At 40.7% G+C, this 25,459-nt stretch overlaps 2 protein-coding genes and 1 long non-coding RNA gene across 15 annotated transcripts in view; all 3 read left to right on the forward strand.

Annotated features, from left to right (window-relative positions):
* The window catches only part of chd9 (chromodomain helicase DNA binding protein 9), an 88,796-nt gene extending 78,816 nt beyond the window's left edge, over nt 1-9,980 (forward strand). For 8 of the 13 annotated variants that reach the window (XM_039795318.1, XM_039795319.1, XM_039795330.1 and 5 more), the window contains 9 exons: nt 795-1,670; nt 1,899-2,098; nt 2,361-2,591; nt 3,546-3,723; nt 4,064-4,212; nt 4,362-4,592; nt 4,945-5,094; nt 5,387-5,491; nt 6,021-9,980. In XM_039795318.1, the coding sequence (XP_039651252.1) occupies nt 795-1,670; nt 1,899-2,098; nt 2,361-2,591; nt 3,546-3,723; nt 4,064-4,212; nt 4,362-4,592; nt 4,945-5,094; nt 5,387-5,491; nt 6,021-6,992 (3,092 nt within the window). In that variant the 3' untranslated portion in view covers nt 6,993-9,980. The remainder of the gene's footprint in view (nt 1-794; nt 1,671-1,898; nt 2,099-2,360; nt 2,592-3,545; nt 3,724-4,063; nt 4,213-4,361; nt 4,593-4,944; nt 5,095-5,386; nt 5,492-6,020) is intronic. The other 5 variants (XM_039795320.1, XM_039795325.1, XM_039795326.1 and 2 more) reach the window with 5 other exon arrangements.
* Nucleotides 9,981-10,530: 550 nt separating this feature from the next.
* LOC120556023 (retinoblastoma-like protein 2) lies at nt 10,531-22,426 on the forward strand. The gene is made up of 14 exons (XM_039795333.1): nt 10,531-10,736; nt 14,271-14,393; nt 14,849-14,955; nt 15,338-15,441; nt 15,643-15,780; nt 16,229-16,393; nt 16,623-16,692; nt 16,788-16,897; nt 17,286-17,462; nt 19,564-19,635; nt 19,899-19,959; nt 20,687-20,844; nt 21,463-21,627; nt 21,856-22,426. The coding sequence occupies exons 2-14, from the start codon at nt 14,320-14,322 to the stop codon at nt 22,105-22,107; spliced, it is 1,653 nt and encodes a 550-aa protein (XP_039651267.1). The 5' UTR covers nt 10,531-10,736; nt 14,271-14,319; the 3' UTR covers nt 22,108-22,426.
* A 1,877-nt stretch (nt 22,427-24,303) lies between these two features.
* On the forward strand, nt 24,304-25,117 carry LOC120556301. The gene is made up of 2 exons (XR_005638836.1): nt 24,304-24,607; nt 24,930-25,117. It is a non-coding gene; the product is annotated as an uncharacterized LOC120556301 (long non-coding RNA).
* Nucleotides 25,118-25,459: the final 342 nt, after the last annotated feature.

The raw sequence follows: 25,459 nt of genomic DNA on the forward strand, positions 1-25,459 counted from the left end.
TTTATTTTTCCAGACATTGTTAAGTAATGTTAATCCCTGCCGCAAAGATGCTCCTCGTCTGTCACGGATCAGGGAAAGTGAAACTTAAATCTGTCACAGGTGTGGTTGGATTTACACACACACACGTAAAAAATATTTATTGAACGCTTCTTTCTTTTCACTTTTTTTTTTTTTTTTTTTTTACAGCATTATCATAATTAAAGGCTGAATATAACTTAATATAACCGTACAAAACCAGTAGTTCTGTGTGAAATTAGACATTGAGCACCCCCATATTGCCAAAATGGTATGATCCTCGTTTCATAATAACACCCGCGAAGATTCGACTGTGAGATTGGCGGTCAAATCAGGCTCCGCATATCGATGCATCGAATCTTCAACTATTCGGGGTCACCCCTAGTACACACACACACACACAAGCCGTCTTTTTTTATACACACATATTAGAATATATTATGTATTTATACTGTAATATACCATGCCCTGATGTAACGTATACACTTTTCTCAGCATAATGTCAGTTAGTTGCCATTTGCTTAAGGTTAGTGCAGTTTGACCTAAATTTATTCCTAGCTGTAAATGGTTTTATGCTGGAGAGAGGTCAGTAGCACCTTAATAAAAAGTTGGCTGAGGTAGAGGGGCTGATAAGGTTAATCATTTGTGGAAAGACAAACATAGTGATGTTTAAGCTCCAGGCACAAAAAAAGGTCTTTGGGTTGTCCTGTACCTGTGGAGCAGACTTATTTTCTTCTTACACACTCTCTCTCACACCTACTTCTTCGTCTTTGTTCCAGACTCTGCAGTGGACCCGTCTCTGACCATCCAGCCCATCACAGAGGAGCGAGCATCTCGTACACTGTACAGAGTAGAGTTGCTTCGCCAGGTGAGGGAACAAGTAATCCGCCATCAGTTACTCTATGAGCGCCTGCCACTGTGCCAGATGAGCTCTGACTTGCCCGTCTGGTGGGAGGCTGGTACCCATGACCATGACCTGCTAATTGGAGCTGCCAAGCATGGCGTCAGCCGCACAGATTACCACATTCTGAGAGACCCTGAGCTCAGCTTCATGGCTGCCCAACGCAACTACAGCCAAACAAAAGCTGCACAGCAGCAATCGCACACATCCACCCTGCTTCTACACCCTCAGTGCCAGGCCTCTAGCTCAGTGTTGACAGGCTCTCCACTGCCTCCACCCGCGCCGAGAGATGCAGAGCCCAGTGGGGTTGTACCTAAAGTGGAACTAGCCTCAGAGGGGGAGGACGGCCGGGAGAAGCAGGGGGAGAGTTGGAGCCCTCCTCAAGCACCAGCTACTCCCACAGGTCTGGAGGAGAAGCCGGTGTCTGAGATGAGGGATAAAGAGAGGCAGATGGTGGCGGCGCGAACCAAACCCCTGACACCCAACTCCTCTGAGAGGAAACCTAAGAAGGCCAGCAAGAGGAGCCGCAGGGAGGCTAGGCGTGGCTCAGAGTCTGACTCAGATGGCTCTTCCTCAAGCTCTTCATCACGCTCCTCTTCCTCCTCCTCATCATCCTCTTCTTCCTCATCACATTCCGGGTCCAGCTCATCCTCCTCATCATCATCTTGCTCCTCTGGCTCTTCGTCATCCTCGTCCTCCTCCTCATCCTCTTCCGAGGACAGTGAAAGTGAGGGAGGGGAAGGGAAGAAGAAAGGTGAGAATCTCTTTCTAATGTGTAGGTGAAAAAGAATTATCATTTAATGTTTTGTTTCACTGAATTACTAACCATCTAGATTGTTTAAAATAAATATACTATCCAATTTTTTTTTTCCTTTAGTTCTTCTGCTGCTGACTCTAAAGGACTGTGTTTAATAATAAGAGATATATAAAAATGTGTCCAAAGAAGTGAGCATGCTTTAAAATGTTTAGGTGTGTTTCTCAGGTCTGTCTCTGTGTCCTGTGACATTCTCAGTGCCGGCAGCAACAACTGTAAAGGGCTTTGATGAGGACAGTGTGGCGTCTCTGAGCACTACACTGGATGAAACCCAAGACACTCATGCGGCCGAGAACGGCATCAGTAACAACTCCTCGCATCCTTTCCAGGGAGGAGGATACATGCTCGCTGCATCCTACTGGCCAAAGGTGAACTACTGTACATGTGTGCAATCCAGTTCCTGTTACTGATACTGTACATGACAACAAAACTGCATGGCTTACAAATCAAATTGCGTATTAAGCTAAGGGGAATAGTTGATCATTGAATATAATAAGTATTTGTCTCTGATTACTTTTAATGATGGAAGTCATAAAAACTAATCAATATTAAAAACATGCAGCATAGTGGGGAGAAGGGAAATCAACCCGATACAAGAGTTTGAGTGGGCTGATTGTGCTGTTTATTCAGGATCGTGTGATCATCAACCGCCTGGACAGCATCTGCCAGGCAGTGCTGAAGGGCAAGTGGTCAGGAACACGTCGGGTCTACGAGCCTGGAGGTGCAGTGGCCTCCTTCTACACCACCAAGCTGCTGGACAACGCCAACAGCCTGTGCGAGGACCCCTCTTCCTCACCACAGGGGTCAAAGGTGACCAAGCATGTTGCAGAAAACAAGGAGTTCTCAGTAAAACTCAACGATGTATGTTGATTTCTCCCTTCCTCCCCTCCTTCCTCCGCTTCGCCCTAATCGTAGGACCCTACCACTTCTGCTGCCATGACTGGTGCTAGCTGCCGTGTTCAGCATGTTTCTCTGGTTCTCTTCCTTCTTTCCTTTGGGTGTGATTAGTGGTTTTGACTGCCTGGCAGGAGGAGAGATTAATTTAATAGCAGCCTTCCTCGTTTTTCCCACACACTCAATTTGAATTGGGCTCCGAGGCTGTGATTACATGAGCACAAATCACTCAGTCATAAGAATATAATAAGGTTCAGTTTGAAGCCTCTCTGGACTGAAGGAGTCTTGCTTATAATCTGATTGAAATGGAGACCTCGGCTGTGGGTGTTCTCTAATATGCTTCTAGGCAATGTGGCTATTAACTTTGCAGGCCTCTGACTTGCTTCCATTTATTCCTTGCTTTTATGTTGCTTTTTGACAAGGATCTTTTCCCAAATTGTATGTTTTTTTTTTTACAAAGCAGACCTTCAGACACCTGCTGCTTCTTACCTGTACAATATGTATATGCTGACAGCAGCTATCTCTTTGGCATGGCTTTCCACTACAGTCCAAACTATGAATAGATCTGACCCACTGCCCTAATAGCTACTACCCTCTGTGTGTCCATTTGTTCCAATACTACTAACAAGAAAATACCTTAAACATGTTTGCCTTCATTGTAAGACATTCTTATAAATTAGATAATTTGACATAAATAGAAATTCAACATACCTAGAAATGTGGAAATAACACAAGACAAATTTGCATTGAGCCTTAAATAGCTGGATAGACAAACGGACAGAGAAAGCTCCCTAAACAGTCTGAGAAGAATTAGAAAAACACAAATGAAGCTAAAGTTTCTCCTTGTTTATAATTCTTTTTTTTCTGTGATTATAAATCTTCCTAGGCGTATCCAACACCTTTGTTTGTCTGTGTGTATAGCAGGAGGGAGGTCTGAAGTTGACCTTCCAGAAACAAGGTCTACCTCTGAAGAGGCCCCTGGAGTCGGAAGAGGGCCCCCAGGCCCAGCAGCAGTACCTGGCACGGCTTCATGAGCTGCAGAGCGCCTCGGACACAGGCCTGGCAGACATCACCAAGCCTCAGTGCAGCTTCCAGACTGGTGTGTATATTTAAAATGCAGCAAATGGAGTGAGACCGGTGCATACAGAATGTGTTGAGACGAGCCATCCTGTTTTCCTTTACTCCCACTAGATGGTAGCAAAGTATAATATGTGGTGACTTGAAGACCACATAGACACTAGCCAACTTCTGTAGCCCTACTCGCTTTGTTTACACAGATATTTAAGTGGAACATTTTCAGTCTGAAATATATCTGGACTTTTTCATAAAATACAGTAACTAGAGGTGAAATTTCCAGATGTATCTCAAAGCTTCATCATTACTCTTTAAATAAAAATTTGACACAGTAGTTCACAGCTAACAGGGTGCGTCTTCTGCAGTGCCTCCAGGTCTTACTGGTCAGATGAGGCTCAACGGAGTACTGGATGGCCAGCCAGTGGTTAAGAGGAGGAGGGGGAGGAGGAAGAACGTGGAAGGGATGGACCTGCTCTTCATGAACAGGGGTAGAGTCCCTGCTGTTCCTGATCAGGTAAGCAGTTAACTAAGGAGCTTGTGTGCCATAATAGTTATTTATGTACAGATTACAATGTAAAATAATAAAGTTAGTTTGCCAAAGTTTGCTGTATATGATGTAATGTAAATGATGTAAAACACTTTTCTTTGCTCACTAATCTCCAGGTGCCTCCAGGGTGGGGTGGTATTGGCCAGGTGGGCATGGCTGTGGCCCCTGTGCCGGGCTTCAGCCAGAGCTCCAGTCAGGTCCCATCGGACACTGACACCAGGGTCCCTGTCATCAACCTCAAAGATGGCACCCGGCTCGCTGGGGACGACGCTCCCAGGAGGAAAGATCTAGAACAGTGGCTAATGGAGCACCCTGGCTTTGTGGCAGACACAGGAGCCTTTATCCCTGTGAGTCCATTTTTTCCTATAACATACAGGTTTTTTTTTTGTGGCGTTACAGGAAAGAAAGATTTATTTCTGGTTATGTTAAAGGTAAATACGTGGGATGAGTTAACATGCAGTTGAAGGTCATGATAAAGATCAAAAATGTTCAGATAGTTGAAATTAGGATTTCATGGAATAATAAATATGCTGTACATACTGTATTGCTGTCAGATAAATACACCCACAGGGGCAGAGTTTTTTTTTCTAATGCAATTGATGCAACACCTTGTCAACTAATAGCTAGCTCGTGCAGAAAAGTCACTGCAGTTAGACATTTTCTGTCAACATGACATATTTTTTCCATTTAATTTTCCAGGGGGTAAATAAGATGCAAATGCAGTTCCACTTCCAGGACGGTAGGCCGAAGCAGAAGAGGCACCGCTGCAGGAACCCCAACAAGATTGATGTGAACAGCCTGACGGGAGAGGAAAGGGTCCAGATCATCAACAGGAGAAATGCACGCAAGGTGTGTATTGTGTGTGTGGTATTATATGTGGGTTTGAGAACATCCTCAAACACTTTCAAAAATTCTTCAAAAATTATGCCATTAACGGTCAATAATTTCACTTTAAAATTAGATCCTACTACTACTTATCCCTTTTTAAACAAGGTTGTTAAGTAAGTGATATTTAAATGATTTGCAGTATGATTGACAGAGTGGTGTTTACGCACCTGAGATGACGGCATGTTTCCTAAATGTAAAATATGTATCTTGCCTGTTGTGCGTTTGTTCATGTTGCCTGTCATCCTTCCTGTAGGTTGGTGGAGCCTTTGCTCCTCCTCTGAAGGATCTGTGCCGGTTCCTTCAGGAGAACCCTGAGTACGGAGTCCCACCTGAATGGGCTGATGTCGTCAAACAGTCGGTGAGTCACGAAGTAACACATTCATCAGATGAAAACTTTCACTGGGACTTTGTATATTGACACTGTTAAAAATCCTTGATGTAACAGTCATTTTATAACGTACTTCTAGTCAAATGTAATGCAGCCAACTGCCCAGCAACAAATCCTTTTCATGGAGGCCTTGACTTGTTTTAGGGGATTCAACTTTATGAACATTTTAAAGGCTCTATTTTGTGGTTCTATTGAATTAAATTGTGTTATACTGAGATGTGTTAATAATATTGTACATGAATGAGGGCAGGCTAAGGTTATATAACAAAGTTATATAACCTTCATGAATGTAGGATTAGTTGCATGGCTGTTGTAGTAGACTGCATTAGTTTTAGCTAGCTGTACCTAATAAACTAGCAATGAATGTGTTTGTTTACCCTACTGTTTTACACTACTTTCCCTACTGTTATTAATACTATGATATTTGTAATGAAAAATCATCTTTAGCTGTGCTGTGTAAAACTGCTAATCCTGCATGTATCTTCCACGTTTTCTCCAGGGTTACCTCCCAGAGAGCATGTTTGACAGGATCCTGACGGGACCCATCGTTCCTGAGGAGGTGAGCCGGCGTGGACGGCGACCTAAGAATCCTCTGGCTAAGGTGGCGGCGGCGGCAGGCGCTGCTGCACCCAACCCAGCAGCCTCCGCCCTGGGTCTGAACCCCCTGCTGGCCAACGGCCTCCTCTCTGGAATGGACCTGAGCAGCCTGCAGGCCTTCCAGCAAAACCTCCAGAGCTTACAGTCCCTGCAGCTCACCGCGGGCCTGATGGGGCTGCCGTCCGACGCTAGCAACCTGGCTGCAAGTAACTTAGCTGCCATGTTTCCCATGATGCTGTCTGGTATGGCTGGATTGCCAAACCTGCTTGGCATGAGCAGCTTGCTCGGGAAGCCTGCTCAGGAAGGCACAGCAGGCTCTGAGGAGAAGACAAAGGGAACCAGCGGCGCTGTGACAGGAGAGCTGTCTGCCTCCAAAGCCCCCTCTCACACCTCAGACACCAAAGGAGAAAGGACAGAGGGCTCAAACTCGACTCCTTCCTCCACTTCCAGCTCCGCTTCCTCTGCTACCGCCCCACAAAGTGCTTCAGCTGCCTCTGCAGCCTCCGGTCACCCACTGTCTCTTAACCCCTTGTTACTCTCCAGTATGCTTTACCCAGGGATGCTTCTCACTCCAGGCCTTAACCTTCCTGTGTCTGCCACACAGCCGCAGAGCTCAAACAGTGACCCCACCCTACCTCCTGCTCGTCCTCCTCCACCTGCAGTCTCCCAGTCATCGCCACAGGAGATAGCTCGGCGAGCGGCAGAAAGGGACGGAGGCGAGGATGACGAGGCATTAGAAGACGAAGAAGAAGAAGAAGACGACTCTGCAGAACAAAAGGAAAACAGTGGTCCTGAGGGTTCGGGGAAAGCTGAGTCATCTTCATCAGAGTCTGGGAGCTCTTCTTCATCAGATGATTCAGACTCCAGTGATTAGGAATGATCCTATGAATATATAATTATAAATTTATTTATGTATCGCCTAGAAATGTAAACATATATTCACATATATATGGATTTTCCAGCACTTAATGTTGCGATTTCTTTACATGTAAATACAAGAACTAACTAAAATGTTGTGTAATAAAGACTACAAAAACCTTTTAAAAAAAAAAAAAAAAAACAGGAAAAACTGACTTAAAATGAACTGAAATAAAATTTCAGTGTTTGTTCACAAGGTACAGTCTTGTTTTGAGACATTTTGCATGTCAGACTTTAGTAGATTTCTGAACTCTGTGAACTTGTACCACAATTATGTACAATTGCAACAAAAAATGGCATTATTGTAATTATGTCAGGATTTAATTTTATTAAAAAAGTGAAACCACATCGACATGCTCGTTGAGCTGTACTATTAATATATTTTGATTGTTGGGGGTTGGGGGAATGACACTTGACAAACACTTTGGTTTCTCTTGTAAATAGTCGGTACTTTTACAGGTTCGTTGACACTTATGCTTTGCAGATCATACGTTGGATATGTCAGCAATAACTTGGGCAGCTAATGAATGTCACTGAAGCTGTAGATTCTATCTGCCATGTTCCACCCCAGTGCACAACTCACGCAGCCTCACTTACCTTTCACTTACCTTCATATCATTTTGAGTTTGTTCCTGCATTAGTTCGCTTACTTTTTAGAAACCCAAATTACCTGAAGAGTCCGCTTTAATATCAAATTTGTGGGGAAACCTGGAGAAGTATTTTATTTAATTTTTTTTATAAAACCCATGAGCTTGAAGCTGACAAATGGATTTGAATTAAATTAGCTGTTGTGATTTTATTTTATTTTTTTTAATTTTTTTTGAGGTTTAATTTTTCACATTATCTGATTTAAGAAACTCATTTTCACCATCACCTTACCAACATGTCACAACATGTCCCTGGCGCACTTTAGCTACTCCCAGTAGGCATACACGTTCACTTGCACATCTGTCGATTTTGACTACAGTATCGGAGTCTGTGGGGAACAGAAAACAACCTTTTACTGTGTGCCAAAAAAACTGCCCTTTGACGTTTTGACTTAGTTTTGTGGTCTCTGTGTAGAAGAATAATTCCAACAACAACCCCGGCATATTTGACTGCATCTTACCTCAACTGTGCTAGATGGATTGGCTTCACTGTGCAGATGTACATGTGCATGGGTGTTATTTTGCTTTCCATGTACATAATGTCCTCGTTTCTGCTGGAATGTGTGTGTCAGAGGCCCTTTTTTTTATTTTTTTATTTACTGAGAGCTTCCACTGCGTTTTCTTTGGCTGGACTCCTCTCACCTGGTATCTCCCGCTTCCATAACTTTCCAGTTTGAATGTTGTGTATTAAGGAGGGTGCCTTGCAAGGCTACGACCAGTAGAAAACTACTACCATTACAAGTGTTTTTGACTTTCAAACATGCCATAAGAAATTTGGAGGAAATTACAGTCCTTTGGACTCTGTGTTACATGAGCAACTGTCTACCAAAGTCTTACACAACATGCACAGCACAAGCACAAAATAGTTCGAATCCTCTCTAAGATTGTAGTAATCGTCATCGTCTGAGTATTACATTTAACACTGTGCCAGACAGGTTTGCTTCAGGAAGGGCTAAACAATAGCAGCGTGTGTTGGTGGGAGTTTGCAGCTTGGTTGTGTGTATTTCACTTTGTCTCGACTCTGTTCTGCTGATTAATGGAGCTTCAGCTAGATGTAGAAGTGCCCTTATCCTGTACCTCACGCTCTCATTTGACTTGACTGTCTGACAAACTAGCCGCTCAGATTTGTGCTCCGCGTCCATGCCTGTGCATTTCGTTCATCGTCCCTGCGCATTTTTCACGTTCATCTGTAACCAGGATACGCATAAACACTGGAATTCACTCAAGCCGAAGTACCTTTTGTAATTTTCTCTGGCTCTAGGACTGCTGTTACACAGTGGACTGTTAGATAACACATTTCAAAATAATTTCTGAGGTGAGGTTTTTGTCCCCCCCCACTCCCCTGAATTAACTCAGTCTGATTAGTTCTTAAGTATTGCTGTAGCATTGTTCTGTAGTGGGTGAAACCATGAGCATCCCCGCGGTCTGAACACAAAGACTGAAGACACGTTTTGATTTCCAATGTTGCTTTAAAGTGATTTCCTTGTATGCTTGTTATATATAGACCTCGTCATGGGTTTTGCTTGCAATGCAATTGCATATTTTTTTTTTTATTACTAACATTACAGTATTTTTCTATGTCTGAGCAATGAACTTAAACATGCCACTGTCATTTTGTATATCTGCACCTCTGCTCTCTTTAAACTTGTAGTGCCCTTATGCAAACACCCAGCCATTGCTTCTTCTGCTGTAGGTGATTGATCTAACGACTTTTTCATTTTTTTTTTTGTTGCCCCACAGCGATGGGTTGATGGATTGATGACTGTGCTAAACCTCTTTAGGCCACATATGGAAAAAAAATGGTAGACTAAAGATTGGACTTTTTGCTTGTCTTTAAGTTTTTTTGTTTTTTTTCGAGGTTGTAACTGTACAAGGACTCCCAAAGCACTGTTGCTGCTAGAGAGGCAGTGTTGAATCTGTGTTAAACACAAGTAAACAATGACCAATATGCAAGAGGAATGACAAAACACACTACTGCTGTACAATGAGGTTTACTTTCCGTTTTCGTACATGTTATCACTGAGATGACAAAACGAGCACCATTGGTTTTGTATTTTGATTTTCAAGCTTGATAATATCCTAAATGTCACCCTGGTCAGTTTTTTTTTTTCTTCTTCTTCATTGGACAGTTGTAATATTTGCAAGTTGTGGTCTGTGTAGTCAAAATAATTCTTTATGTAGTGCAGGAAAATGCGTCTTAAAAGTCATTTGTAATTTATTGGATTACTTTCTATGAAGTTCTATAGAGGAAATTGAGGTTTAATTATTTTTATTAAACATATTCTTCTGACTATCAATTAAGCGTGCCTTGCCTGTTGCTTTGTCTCGGCGCCTTATTCAAGAAATTAGTGTCGGGATCTTCACGGCACTCCACAAGTGTACACTTTATTACTGTTCGGCTCCAATCCGTTTTCCACACTGGCACTCACTGTAGAAAGCAGATTTAGTGGGAAGGCACAGGAAATAATGATCTTCTGATACGGTACCTAGCCTAAGTATTGCATAAACGTTTTGAAAACTGTTTTAATGTTGGTGTTCAACTTAATCTTAAATGTATCTAGAAATGTGTCATTGGTGTTACCGATGTTCTTTGCACATCATATTGGTAGCTTTTATGATTCACAATAAACAGTGCTGCTGTTAAAAGAAAAGGTCCATCAAACATTTTTCTAATTGTCTTCTTAACCAATACCACATGCAGGGTTTAACACATCAGTGGGTAAACAGTTAAACTGCTGAACCTCAGCAAAGGGTTAACAAGTTTTCCTCTCTACTGTAAGTCCTCCACTCCTCCTCTTGGTGGCGCTCAGTGGCCTGTGTAGGTTACTTCAACAACTGTTCACTGCTTCTCATAGCAACAAGACCCAAGTGACAAGTTGGGGCTTGTCTGAGAGAGGCCAATGAGCTGAACTTCCTCTATCTGCTGTGAGCCATGCTGCACCACTTCTCTGCTACCAGCCGGACACATAAGAGCCGTACAGGGGATTCTTAGAGCAAAAGACCCTCAATCTGCCTCTTGAAACTAAGACAACTCATACGAGTGACTGCCACTGGTAAGTCACTTTTACCATCTATGTGACTTTAGTTTTCTTGTTATTAGGGCAAAAGTTCAACTTAGATGACATGACTGATATATTGCATGAAAAGTCAGCTGACGAGCTAAATGTAACACTGTCATCATCCACTACTGCATGAGTTATAATAACTAAATGCTGTAGCACAGACTGAGACTCTACGGTTTACAATTGACTATTTTAAATGGGTCAATTGCAGTCAGGCCTAATGCACTTACAATACAGATTAATTGATAATCAAAAAAATGACATCAATTCAGTAACGTGTAACATTTAAATGCTTAGCACGTGTCTGAAAGTGGAAGTTAGGCCTATTTCATTGTAACTTCTGTCAGTGAAGAAAACAGGAAATGGGTGTAACCCATAAAAATTGGCAGCAGATTGTGCATTTCTGTGTAAATTAATTTCTGATTTTATTACAGAGTTTCCATGAAAATAAAAACACCAAAAAAAACATGTTGTGTTGGATGTTGCTTTTAGCCGTATGTCTATTTCTGTGTGCTTTGAGAGCAACAAAAAGAAATTCTCTGTATGTTTTTTACATATTAAAACTGATTCTGACATTATATGGAAAGCTGTCTGGGACTACCCTTAGTAATGGCGCATTAACCCATCGGTTGTCAAAGGTTAATCAGATAATTCAGGGCCTGGAGGTCATATGTATGACTCAAAGTCTCATACGGTGTGTGTGTATGAGCAGCTGCGTGCCTACTAACGCGGATACAGTCAGTCTGTATTAGTTTTGAGTGTTTTCTTGCAACAAATATCTTGTCTTAAACCTGCAGCTGTCGAAATTGACTGATGAAGAGATAACGTGTCATAAATACATGATCTACTCTCCTGATTTCAGTATTTGAAAGTGTTGCATCTGAGAATAAAGTGAATCAAGTGAAAGCTTGTTTTAATCCATTAACCTGCAGTGCTGTGAAGACAATGCTCATTCAGATTAAAGACGGGGTCTTGAGGTCTCTGCTCCCTCCACAGAGAATACACTGCAGACACACCGGACAATACTTTATGGAAATATGCTTTGGTGAAGAAGTATCTTTTATATAAGTCTCTCTGTTCCTTACACTGATTATTACTGTTATGTCCTAGTTTACACTCTCACAGAGACAAACCTGGCATTACACAACAGTAAAAACATATTAACCTTATTTGACCCCAAATAATTAAATTCTCAAACAAAACGGAATGGGAAGATGTAGAGATTTTCTAACTCTGTAATAAGGATGCCTGATCTTAACATATGTAAGCTGGTCATTTACCTAGACATCTATACAACAAATAAGACCTGCGGTTCCTAGGTCAAACAAGAAGTCCTTTGATGTTAACAATAACATTTTCAAATCCATTCGGGCCAAACCGACCTGAGGCAGTAGACAAATGAGCTGCAGTAATGATCAATAATTCACGTCATTAACAACTTCATTAAGATCATCGCAGGATAAAAGGGACCTTATCTTGGAGATGTGTGAAGACAGACAAATAAAGCAAGAGTGAAGAAGCGTCTTGCGTGAGCGTTATAGCAAAGGTCAGAATCAAATACTATTAATAGCAAAGCTGTGTGACATTAGTGGAGGAAATGGTTGCAGGCTGAAATAAAGGTAGCTAGTAATGAAAGCTATTAGCTGTAAAGCCACTGTCATTGTCCAAAAAAAGGCTCATTAAGAAAGTGTTATTTAGAATACCAGCCTGTGTGACAAGCAATGTTTTAAGGAAGAAAGTCAAAAGAGCTTTTTACAACAGGCAGCTAGACTGACTTTGACTATTAATATATAGTATCTCCAAAAGAAAGTATGTTTAAATAACATGTTTAACTAAATATGATAAAGTGATGGCCTCAAAATTTCATTTTTCATTTCATTTTATTATTTATCTCGAACAATCAACAATGTTGCAAAAGAAAACAAAAATTTAAAACCACAAAAATAAAACACGAACAATCCAGAAAATTAAAATAAAATAAATAAATAATAAAAAAGGATTAGTTCGAGAAGGAGCAGGCGGAAGCAAATAGCTTATTATGTCCTGCCCCTACTTCACAACAAAACTTTTACCTTACAATTCCATTCCTAAAAATGGCTCCATGAAGAGGAAATATTAGGTTCATTACCACAATAAAAGTTGATGAGTATGGTTATATTTGATTTGTATAAATAAGTGTCCTGCACACATGGTGCCCAGCCTGTATAGACTTACAAGACCGATGAAGAAACACAATCACAGTTCAGTATCGTGCAACCTCTCCCAGCTTCCTTGGTCTCTCAGCTTGTGTTCACTTCTCTGTATCTCGCACACACACACACACACACACCCACACACACACACCCACACGTGTATCACCACATGCCGTCTGCAGGTCTGTCTGACTCAGTGAGGACAGTAAAAGAATGATAAACAGCACATGTGGGAGTGATTAGAGGAACAGAGTGTCCATAGAGGCCGGACGTGGAGGGGAACAAACACACACAGAAACTGAAATGGGTGAGGTAGAGAAGAGGGCTTTTTCCAGTGGAGGAATTCATTTTCTAAGTAAAAGTACCAATAGTACTACAACTATGTAAAAATACCCCATTACAAGTGGTGTTGGATAAGACCCATGGCCTCCGATCACCTGTGATCACTGTTCACATCATACAGCCTGGGACTAAAGCTCCTGTAATGGAAGCTGACAAAGAACACAGAACAGTGGCTTAAGCTGAAAATGATCTTGTTTGCCAAGCAGTCTAACAGACACAAGTCTTCTCTGGCTTCTAAAATAGTCCTCTTGTTACACGCTCATCCCACATGTGACTCATCACAAATGAGAAGACTGATGCCACTCTTCAGTTTCTGTATTCTAAATATGAAGCTCCAACCAGCAGGGGATTAGCTTAATTTTGCACACAAACTGGAAGCAGGAGGAAACAGCTAGCCTAGCTCTGTCCAAAGTTCAAAAATCCACCTACTAGCACCTCTAAGATTGACTAAGTAATATTCGTACACATTACTACTGTAATTTATTTGTACACAAGTTGTAGAGTTTCATGCTGAAACATATTGGTTGGCTTTATTGGCTGGGCCACTGACTTGGTTACAGGAAGTAACAACCACTAGCCTAAACCTGGTAGGTACATTTGTGTTTGCGTTCAAACAAGATGTAATGTGTAGATTTGTGAGATGCTGGTATGCAGATTGTTTAGCTTTGGAAAGGCTGGCCATTTGACTTCACAGAAACCCTGGCCATGTTCTTCTACAGTCTGTGGTTTTGGTGCAGTTTCTAGGGTGAAACATCACTTTAATAAGTACAATATGTGAGTGTTGTCATTATGCCTAGCTTCTTAGAAAAAAAGTAGTATCAGAGTGATATGAAGCTAAAGATACATGAAAATAGTAAATGTAAAATAAAGCAAACTATAAAAATATGACATTTAACCATTTTTACAAATTGTATTTATTTAGTGGTTAATTGATGATGCCAGATTGTACTGCACTGAAATGATTGTTTCTAATGTCCTTTTCCTTGTTTAGGTGCCCATTCCAGTGTTGACTCTCATCCTGTGTGAGCGTGGATTTCGCCATGGCAACCGGGCCTCAGGGTAACCGAGGGCGGCTCAGGTTTGGCCCTAGTGACTGTCTGATTGCTGTGTTCAGGTTAGCGCTGCCGTCTTACAGTATCACTCACACAGCGGCCATTTTGTCGGTATGGAATCTCAGAATTACAACATTATCTCCGTGTGTTATGTTAGTACACAACAAGTAGTGTAACAACACACTATACCAGTTACAATAAACCACAAAGTACCTTAAATAATTCATCAGTGTCACAGAGAGAATGCTGTCTCTGTAGTGTTACTGCAATATCACTCCACATAGCTTTGGTTTTGACACTATATAACAAGGGCTACTTGGGCACACAGGTTTGCATTAAGACAAAAATTATGTTTAGTTTAGGAGGTTCCTGTATACTCTTTAAATTATTTTACAGTTGCGGCGAGGGCTTTGAGAAACCTTGTGTGGCCTTTTAAATACTTTAAATGTTTTCTAACAACTCCCGTTCATTTAACCTCTATGCTACTATACTAACTGATATGATTCCTCTGATTCAGGGCCTGCTCCAGAGATCCAACCGAGGTGATTGAAACGAGACTGACATCTATGCTACGCACATTTCTGCAACACCACAGGGACAATGCAGGAAATGAGAACGCCAATGGTATACTTAAATGATTAATGATCCTACAGTAAGGGGAACGAGGGGATGTGATAGTAACTTCAGAGATTTCTGGAGATAAATGCATTCACATTTAAATAACTCTGTTACCTTATGTTCAATATTTCGGGAGGACAGATAATTAGAGGCTGCACGGTGTTAATGGTTTTTAGCCTAGAATTTTTATGGTTGATTTTATGATCACTGTTTCTATCAGAAGCAACAACGTCTCTTTGAGCAGAGCATGTAACCACTCTCTGCTCACCTACAGTATTTTAAATCCCCACATGGCTAGAGAGTGTTTTTTAATGACAGGTATCAGATTCTGAAAGAAACTTTTGTTGTTGATACATGTCACACACAATCCATGTGATACTGTTCACAGATTTGGCAGCAAAGTGCTGCTGTGAAGCCAGGATCTGGTATTACAGGATCCTCGAGTGCCTTGCCAGTCAAGAGAGGAAGAGGCTGGGCATCAGTGACATCTCGGTCAGTGTACTGCCCTCATGTGGCCACATGTGGAACTGCTGTTTAACAAAACCCTTTCTGCACACTGGGGCCACTGAGTGATACAGAATGGGTTATAGTTACTATATGTGTATGTCCTTCCTGAGCCTTTTTAAAATCAAAGTTTTGATCTCTAAATTTCATTTACATTTTCGTTTTGTGATGTGCGTGTGTTTGTCGCAGGTCATCTTGGAGAATGATCTTTTCCAGTGCTGTCTGGTGGCCTGTTGTCTGGAGATTACCATATCCTCAAACCATCTACCATATGACTTTCCCCTTCTCCTTCAGATCTTAAAACTGGCACCATATCACTTCCTGAAGGTGTGCCCAAGCTTGCTTTTATTGCTTGCTTTATTGTATACTTACTGTAGGTGTTCACATGTTTGCACATGTATGTACATTCAATGAAAAATGCATGTCATTTAATAAATGTCCATGAAATAAGAGAATGTGCACAGACAGGATTTTACAAATATTTGTCAGGGTTTGCATTAGCCAATATAGATGCCAATTCAGCATATATATTTGTTACTTTAAAACGGACACTTATGAACAGACACACTGAATAATTTCTCCACAGCAGAAACTCATTACATTCCTGTCTCGTGTGAATCTTAACAGTGGTTTCTGAGGGAGTAGAGACTCAGTTTTTTTTTTTTTACCAGATAGTTTCCCATCTGGTTTGAGATTTGAACCAAAGCAACATCCCCGCCACCACCAGTTTTGAGGATACCTACGTCCTCCATTTTGTTTTCCTATGGTCTGACAGGTGATTGAGCTGGTGTTGCGGGCTGAAGTGGGCCTGCCTCGCGCTGTAGTCAGACACCTCGCCCAAGTTCAAGAGAAAGTTCTGGAGAGCTTGGCCTGGACCAGCGACTCGCCGCTGTGGGAAGACATCAGAGCCAACGAGGGCCATCTGCCTACCTGCAAACAGGTTGGCAATAACACGCAAAAAACACTTTACCTGGCACCAGGAGTTATCTAAGATGTAATAATCAAGGTTCTTCCAAGGTGATACAATTTCTGAGTGAGATTAAATTAGAGATACGATTCAAATGTTTCTTTCTACTGACCGAATCACAGACCTTTATCAAAACAGCAGAAGCAGTAGTGTTTTTTTCACGCATACGTGGCTTTAATCAGGGGTTTTATGTCATATGCAGGTGATGCTTCCTACACAGCTTGAAGATTCAGAGAGAACAGACTTTCAGCCTGACAGAAACCGACCAGGAGGTATACCCGTAGTGTCAAAGCTCCCTTTTTCAAACAAATTGTAATTGAAAACGGACTACAGTATTTTTATTATGGATTTGACTGTTTTTTGCCAGTGGATCTCAATTTGGGAGCTGTACTGTCTGACAGCACTGACCAACAGCGTTCCCCGTCAGCTGGAAACAGGCCTCAGAGAAGCAACCCCCTCCATCTGTTTGCCCGCAAGGTCAGTTAATCTACCACACCATAACATTCTGCTCGAGTGTGACGATAACTGTTATTTGGAGCCACAATTACAATAACCATTTAAAAATTCAATCAAGAGAGAAAAAAAAAGCCAGCTAATATACATCTAATAATAATAATAATAATAATAATAATTTAATCTACATTAAAGTTGATTAAAATGATGCAGGAGTTAGTGACAGACCACACTGTATTCTGTGCTGTTTAGCTCATGTCCAGCTGATCAAATTGACAAACTTTACTTTTACTATATATTATACACTATGTTTGTATATTATAACACTGACACAATGTAATATGGGAATGGTAATCATTTGTTTGGAATATTTAGAGATGTTTAGTATGGTGATGTTTTCTCTTTGGCTCAGGTTTACAGCTTGATGGGTAAGCGTCTGAGGGAGCTGTGTTCCACACTGAACATTAGTGATGAGCTGCGGCTGAAGATCTGGACTGGTTTTGAATACTCTCTGGTCCACTCCACTGACCTCATGGTAGACCGTCACCTGGACCAACTGCTCCTGTGTGCCATCTACATTATACCTAAGGTGGGCTTTGATTAGTCTACAGTATATCCACTTCCGGGATTGCTCCGGTGCTGCCGGAAATTCCGCCGGATGTCCCTTTTTCCGGCCGAATGTCCGGTACCTTTCGCTTTCTTTGTGTTGTAATTTTAAACTACGGTCAATTTATGAGGACTATGGTTAGCTGCTCCTCAGATCGCTAGCTAGACTATCTGTCCAATCTGAGTTTTCTGTTGCACGACTAAAACAACTTTTGAACGTACACATGTTCCACCAAAAGAAGTTCCTTCCCGGGGCTATCTTGCAGCGGCACCGTGGCTCCGTCTGGCGCTTAGCACCGCCCAATGATGACTGATGATTGTGATTGGTTTAAAGAAATGCCAATAAACCAGAGCACGTTTTTTTCCCATCCCGGAGTGCTGTGTGGACTTTGATAGCTCTTAGAGTACTCTCTCAGCACCTTATTTATTTATGGTCATTTGTTGATTTGGTAAACCAGTCCCTCCAGAAAAACGCGATTATGCGATCGCATAATTCAATGCATAATCAAGTCCGCATATTCATGCGGGGGCCGCATTTTTTCAAATATGCCGCACTTTCACTGCATAAATTGCCGATTTCCGTGCAAAATATGCGGGGCTTGCATGATTTCATAATCCCCGCATTTTGGTTGCAAAAAAGTCACATATAGCTTAGCAGAAAGTTGAAAAAATGTTGCGTTTACTTCACACAAGAGCAGCCATTTTCCCCTGTTACCATGGGATCGTTATGAAGTGACGTAATTACGCGACGTGAACATCATCGAAAAGCAGGTGTTTGAGGTTGATACTTACCGTGCGTTCATGGACATCGGAAAAACGTTTTTCCGAGTGAAAACGTCACCATTCACCTAACTTCCTGTGGGAATCAGAGGTGGGAAACTCGGGCTGGATTTTGATAACCGAGTTTCCCAGTTGGTGACGCGTTGTTGACAACTGACGTTTGATGGAGGCGACTTTGGTTCACTGAACATATTTCAATGACAATAAACTTTATTTTAACTTAAGTTTATTGTGGACAAACGCCTCTGCCAAGAAACATACACAGACATAACATGTTTAACATTTTTCATAAATAGGCCTATGTATAAAAAAACAACACATTATCCGTGTCTTTTCCCGTTCGTTGTCCTGCAGATAACACAAACAAACACCGGCGATGTGCTGTTTGGATGCTCGCATAACAAAACAGCAGAAAATATTTTGTTATTGTGGCCTCCATGTTTTCACACACCTGATGCTCTAGGCTACGGCCAACCGTTGGTGGCAGTCATGCAAAAAGTTGTTATGCCAAACGCCAATATAACAGAAGAAGAAGAACGCGCATCCCGACCATGTGAACGCTGCCAGTCGGAAAAACAACGTAACCAGGGGGGCGGTACCTGTTATTCCGAGGTGGCATGAACGCAGCATTTGAGTCTCTTAAGTTGGTATCCAATAAGAAAGCTATCTTAATATCTGATATTATCTGTTTAAGTGCTCCTGCTGTCTATATTATTAAAGATTTTTGAAAGTCTGTCTCTTTTGTATCTTTTATTTCCCTCTGTTTAGACTATTACTTTTATTTTTACTTTAATATTATATTATTTGTATATATTATTTGTATCTTATTTGTTTACTTATTGCAATGACTGAATATCTGTAAACTATTTTTGGAAATTAAGTTCAAAAAAAGGAGGGTGTTGGGGGAATCACTTTTTCTTCTCTTTTTCATCAAACCAGAGTTTTTGCAAGTTCCCGCATTTTTTGCAAGTTCCCGCAATTTCATCGCATAAAATTGCCTAAATATCCCACTTATTCCATTGCATTTTTAAAGAAAACGTGCCGCATAATCAAGGATTTTTGCCTGCAACAATCACAAAAAAACTCTGCATTTTTCTGGAAGGACTGGTAAACATGCTGGTGTTTACCATTTTATACTTAAGTTTTGTCCATTTGTGGTGTGTTGTCCTGATGCAGCTTATGTCACCTGCATAATAGTTTTTTTCCAGGAAAGGTTTATGGTTTGACTCCATTCAGATTCCGGCATGTACTGTAACAACACATATTACATAATCAATTATTCATTTATGGCGTTGCTTTTACAGATTACAAAGCTGGAGATACCCTTCAAACGCATAATGAAGTGCTACAAGTCTCAGCCACTTGCCAGCAAAAGTGTAAGTTTTTATTTATTTATTTATTTATTTTTTTGATAAGAAACAGTGTGGCTGATGCATACTCTCTGTCACTGTCATATCAAGAAGCTAAATTGCTTACAAAATTGGATAATTAAAATATAAGATGTGTGACTTAGATGTTACTGAATATCAAAACTGTGGCATCAAATTGACAGATTGTGTTGTTAACATACTGAAAGTGTGATTAAGGTTTCAGCTATATTAGTTCAAAAGTTATGAACACAGACATTTTCTGTTCTCAGGTCTGCAAAAATGTGCTGATGTCCAGAAGAGAGACAGAAAATGATCTCACTGGAAACAACAGTAAGAAACCCTTGTATGTAAAATATGTGAAGAAAAAAAAACAAAAACGAGTACACTCACTCATCTGCATGCAGGAAAATACAGTATGGAATTAGTATTTCCTCTCATTACCCGGAGGTGAGGAATACAAGCTGATTTACACAGATTAAGAAATACATCAGTATATATTAATTTAACTTTTCCTTCTTTATACTCATATTACTATAAATTTGTTTGTTTAGCCACTTTGTTTAGCCTTTTACTTACTAAATGATTTTTACTTGCAACTTTTTATTTATTGTTTTGCGCAAAGTTGCTAAAACAATGCTAATTTAATTAAAAGATTACACATGCTTTGATTTTGCTATTGCAATGACAGACACATCCTGTTAGCCCAAATGAAACACTACATCTAACATCTACAGCTGGACTCACCAACATGGGAGCATCACCAGCATCATGTTAGAGAATTTCTTGGCCAGATTTTCCAGATTTCCAGTTTTCCTCTTTGGCTCCACCACCAACATGTTACCTTTAACTGAAGCCCTTTAGGCAGCACATCTATGTCAGCCATAAGTCACGTATTATGTTGCTGGACAGCAATTACTCTTTGTATAAAAAATGAAACACATCAAGTTACCACAATAACTCACACTATATTACCTGCATTATATCAGTAATGGAATGGGAAACAATGTACTGTAATTCTACGGTGAGAGGCGACTATTTATTACATTGTTGATTACAGATAATGGAAACCACGGCGTCAGTATCCCAACCCCCAACACACTGTCAACACATTACCCAGAACAAAGCCAGGAGAGGGGAAATCTTATTTACTTTTACAACCAGATCTACACGACAAAGATGCAGCACTTTGCCAAGCAGTTTGCGCCAACCTCTGCAGTAAGTGAACCATTTTAAGTCTCAGAATTTTGACAACTAAACAAGAACAGGAAGTAACAAGCTGAGATCACAAAAACCCAAAAGCCCATTAATGTATATGTCAAATATCATAATACTGTATAGGGCTGCACGATATGAGGAAAATATGCGATATGCGATAACGTTGTTGAATATCGTGATAACGATATTACTTACTACTTATAAATAAACTGATATTAAAAGTGTAGTCAGTTCTGCATTTCTGCCGCTTTCAGTATTGTGCTTAAATACAACGAATTGCTTTTTGAATTTAAAACAAACCAAAGGAAATCATATCTAACATTCGTTATTATTCGTTATTATTAAACATTAAATTGGATACAAAAGGCACCACTGAAAAAAGAATGACAGTTTCATTTTAAATTGCAGTATTCTGCTGATATTTTCTTTCTTCTAACACAAAAAAAATCTCTGAGTGTCTTTTGCGATATGTTGCAGCATTTCGCGATGTGTTTATTGTGCCAGTTGATATTGCGATGACGATAAAAAAACGATATATTGTGCAGCCCTAATACTGTATCACTACATCACTTACGATGGGATTTTTTTTTAACACATGCTGTGTTACTCTTTGTGTAGGGAGACACTCCTCCTTTGTCTCCATACCCCCGGCAGTGGAAAGCATCTCCTCGCAGACAGCGGCTGTCCAGCAGCCACTCCATCTACATTTCACCACACAACACAGAAGCCACTCCCCCCCGTACACCCGGACTCTCGTACTACTTCAACTCAAGCCCCCGAGAGGTTTGTGGACATAATGGAAACATTTTTATGTGATGAAATTGTTCAAAATTCAATTTGTTCACAGTGTAGGTAGAAGGTATTGGATATACATTTTTATTAGTACACCTTTTTAACGGAGATAAAGTATTGATTTCATCATGATTCAGTGATTAAGTCACAGTTAAATATGATTAAGTAAATAAGTTACGGATGAATATTGCTACAAATATCCCTCCCGTCTCTCCACAGTGTCTGCGTGAGATAAATAACATGATCAGGACGGGCAGGTCACCCAACAGGCGATGCTATGTGGTATCACTGGATAGAGAAGAGGAAAAGGAGGGAGAAGGGGAGGAGGAGGAAGATGGTCCTTCAGCGAAGAGGCTTTGCTTGGAGGGTCAGTCAGCCTGGCAGAGGCGACTAAGGAATGTGGTGAATGATCGCGTGACAAGAAGAGACCAACACCAACCATCTCCAGTTACAAGGCCTAAGCTGCACTAGAGCAGAGAGGAGCATCAAGTCTCACTGCTCCAGTTTCTGAGGCTGTAACTGCAATGGCAGGTGTTCCTTTACAGATATCTGTTGAAGCAACACTTTGCCAATATTATAAAAAGGGAATATCAGGTGCCCGGATAGCTCAGTTGGTAGAGCGGGTGCCCATATATAGAGGTTTACTCCTTGATGCAGTGGACCCGGGTTTGACTCTGACCTGCAGCCCTTTGCTGTATCATTCCCCTTCTCTCTCCCCTTTCATTTCTTCAGCTGTACTGTCAATATAGGCCTGAAAATGTCCAAAACATTATCTAAAAAAAAAAGGGAATATAACAGTTTCTATTTTACTATTTCATCAGTGTCTATGGCTTTAATGAATACTTGATTCTAACTGGCTCGATTCGGATTAAGTGGGGGATGATGAAGTGTTCCGTGCGTTTTTATCCTGTTATGATACATTCTTGAATATACTCAAACATTTTAAAAGTCCTGCTAAGTTGGGACTGTTGAAAACATCAGGGGCGATTCTAGGATCAGACCTTTAGGGGGCTCAGACCCTAATTAGAGTGCCTTGCTAAATTGGTAATTTCATAAGCCACTAATCTCTAAAATAGCTACTGAACAACGTCAGCTAGCGTTTTTTGACACTATTAACACTATGATGGAACTAATCCTGACACACGACACGACAGCGACATTGAATATTAAACCTGTTTCAAGCGCTTTGAACCTGGCTTGAGCCCCCCTAAAAAGGGTCCAAAATCAGCAATGGAAAACATGATGAAACGTGATTTCTTTTTTTATTCTTTGCAAGAATGAAGGGAAAGTGCAGAAGTTGGAGCAGCATGAAACTTTATTCAGTGGTACTTGAAGTATGGAGGCAGATTTGAGAAACTAAAAAAAGAATTAAGAATAATAATGCTTATACAGTATATCTCATCATCAGCTCCAGCCATTACTGATTGCAACCTAATATCATGGGTGATTTAATACTATATTGAAGAAAAGGGTTTTACCTATTGTTACATCATTTAGTTATTTGACCGAAGGCTGTTTCACTTTCATCTGCTAAAGAGACAAAGTTTCTCTAAATTCAGTCTGAGTTTTAGATGTGTACGAGAATTTTGTGACATCTGTTTGAAAGACAATCATGGTCCTGTATTACACAGATATGATGTGGAAACTTTTAACCTCCAGTGCACATAGCCAACACTGAGAATTCACGTTATAGTAAAGTAGGAGACATCTTCTTTTCTAAATAGGCATAGACAATAATAAAAACGTGTATGAAGTAAACATAAAGCAGAGTATTTTCATGTCTTAAACCATGTCTTTAATTATTGTTAAAAGATGCTGCTAAATTGAAATACTTTTCATGTATCCAAGTGTCACCATGAGCTCCAGTTTTTGAAAAGCAATCAGTGTTAAAAAAAAGATACATACACAATAAACATAAATATTTTTGACAATATGTCTCCTATTCCTTTGTATATTCCTTTGTATAACCTTTGTATAACTTTGTATAACTTTGTATTTGTATAACAGTCTTATTCAATAAACTATTATTCAATAAATTATTCTATTTATTCTTTAACAAAATTGTCAGACTTTAACAGCAAAGACCGTTTGGATTCTGTTGAATTTCCACTTTAAACAGTTAATGGCCTCACTCTGCTGTGGTTCCTGTTTTTAGTTGGCAGAGCAGTACTACCTAATGACCAACCAGCAAGAGACCCACTTCCATGATTTATAGTATAGACTGTAATTGTATTATTTAATATAATTGATTTTCAGTTTTCAGTCTCACACTCCACCTTCATACAAAGCAGTCTGTAGTAATGATCTACACTTTTTGTTTCCTAAGACCCAGTAGACCTGTAAATACAGATCTGCTCTGACATTAACTGACTGGTGATAAATAAAAATTCTAAATTCCTATGACGGAATAAAAGCAAAAACTCCAAGCACATCCATTGTTGGAAACCATGGCTGCCCTGTCATTGACACACAATCCCCTTCAGTGTTTATCAGTAACCATGTTTTGGCATGCTACGGAGTTAATTCTCAACCAATGTTGCTTAGGAGGTAATTACAAAAAGGCAGTACAGACGGCAGACAAAGGCTCGTAAAATGAAATCAACACAGTCAGGTGACCAAACTTAACAGGAAGTCTTGAGGTTGCCATAGAGAACAAAAGCACCTGAGCCCACAACACTTATACGGGTCTTAGGGTTATGACCAGTGTTTCAACACTCCATACGCCTCTGCCTCCCATCAGCTGAACAGCGCACTGTAGAAACTAAGATTTCGCCAAATTATGGGTTGCAACACAAGCCGGGGCACCACAGTGATGGAACCTTCTGAAATGCCAGAGGAGAGGCCGAAGACAGCAAGTTCCACCAAGGAGGCGTCTACAGAGGGAACCAATGGAACAACAGACAAAGACAAGGATAAAAAAATGGAGAATTCCAGCTGAGTGCCATATTTAGACCTCATCACTCTTCTCAAGGTAAGAAATTTGATATAAAAAAACCAACCTGAAAGCTGTGTTTTTCCACAACTTCCTTTACATAAAATCTCAAATATTATACACAATCTACACTTTACTTATCAGCTGACTATGACCTTTCATTGTTTTCAAATCTATCTATGGAACAAGATAATAGTACCTCACCATAAAGCAAGCAATTTATGACCATCACATTGGGGTCACTTTGATACAATCACCTCTATAACTTGACCGCCATGTCTCTCTGAGGCTATTTGACATGACAAATGGGCTGTGTGGTGACTGAGATGGCCTCAGTGTGTCTGTGTTGCTGTGTGTACAGATTGGCCTGTCCGGGGTGAAGGAGGGCCTGTCAGCAGGAGGAGGCGATGCTGCACTACTGTCCATCAACCTCTGTGTCATCTGGGCCAGCCACACACATACACACACCAGTACACCCACTAAGTAAAAAAAATCAGCTCTAATGTTCATATTCCAGAAATTATTTTGTGATAAATACGCTGATTCAAATACTGTGTTGTGTTGTTGGGTACCTGTGTTGCCTTTATATTCTTTTCTAGCCTTTCTTTCAGATCTTTGTACAGCCGCCTGCGGCGTGCTTTGCATTGCCTTTGTTTGTTTTTTCAAAGCCGTTATATGTTCATTCTCCACTCCTCCTCCTCTGAAGCGCTCACACACCTCTGGTCAGGGCTGATAGATACAACGCACTCTTTCAAACGCTTCCAATTCTGCTGCTGGCTAAAGCAGCAACCCGGATAGTCAGCTTGTGTTTCAGCTGTGGATACCTTGCAGCCCTCCAACTAGATTGCATGCTCTGCATATCAGAGACAGTGAGTGTTTTACACTGCAAAT

This window comes from Perca fluviatilis, chromosome 3 (genome assembly GCF_010015445.1).
Source record: "Perca fluviatilis chromosome 3, GENO_Pfluv_1.0, whole genome shotgun sequence".
Taxonomy (NCBI): Eukaryota; Metazoa; Chordata; class Actinopteri; order Perciformes; family Percidae; genus Perca; species Perca fluviatilis.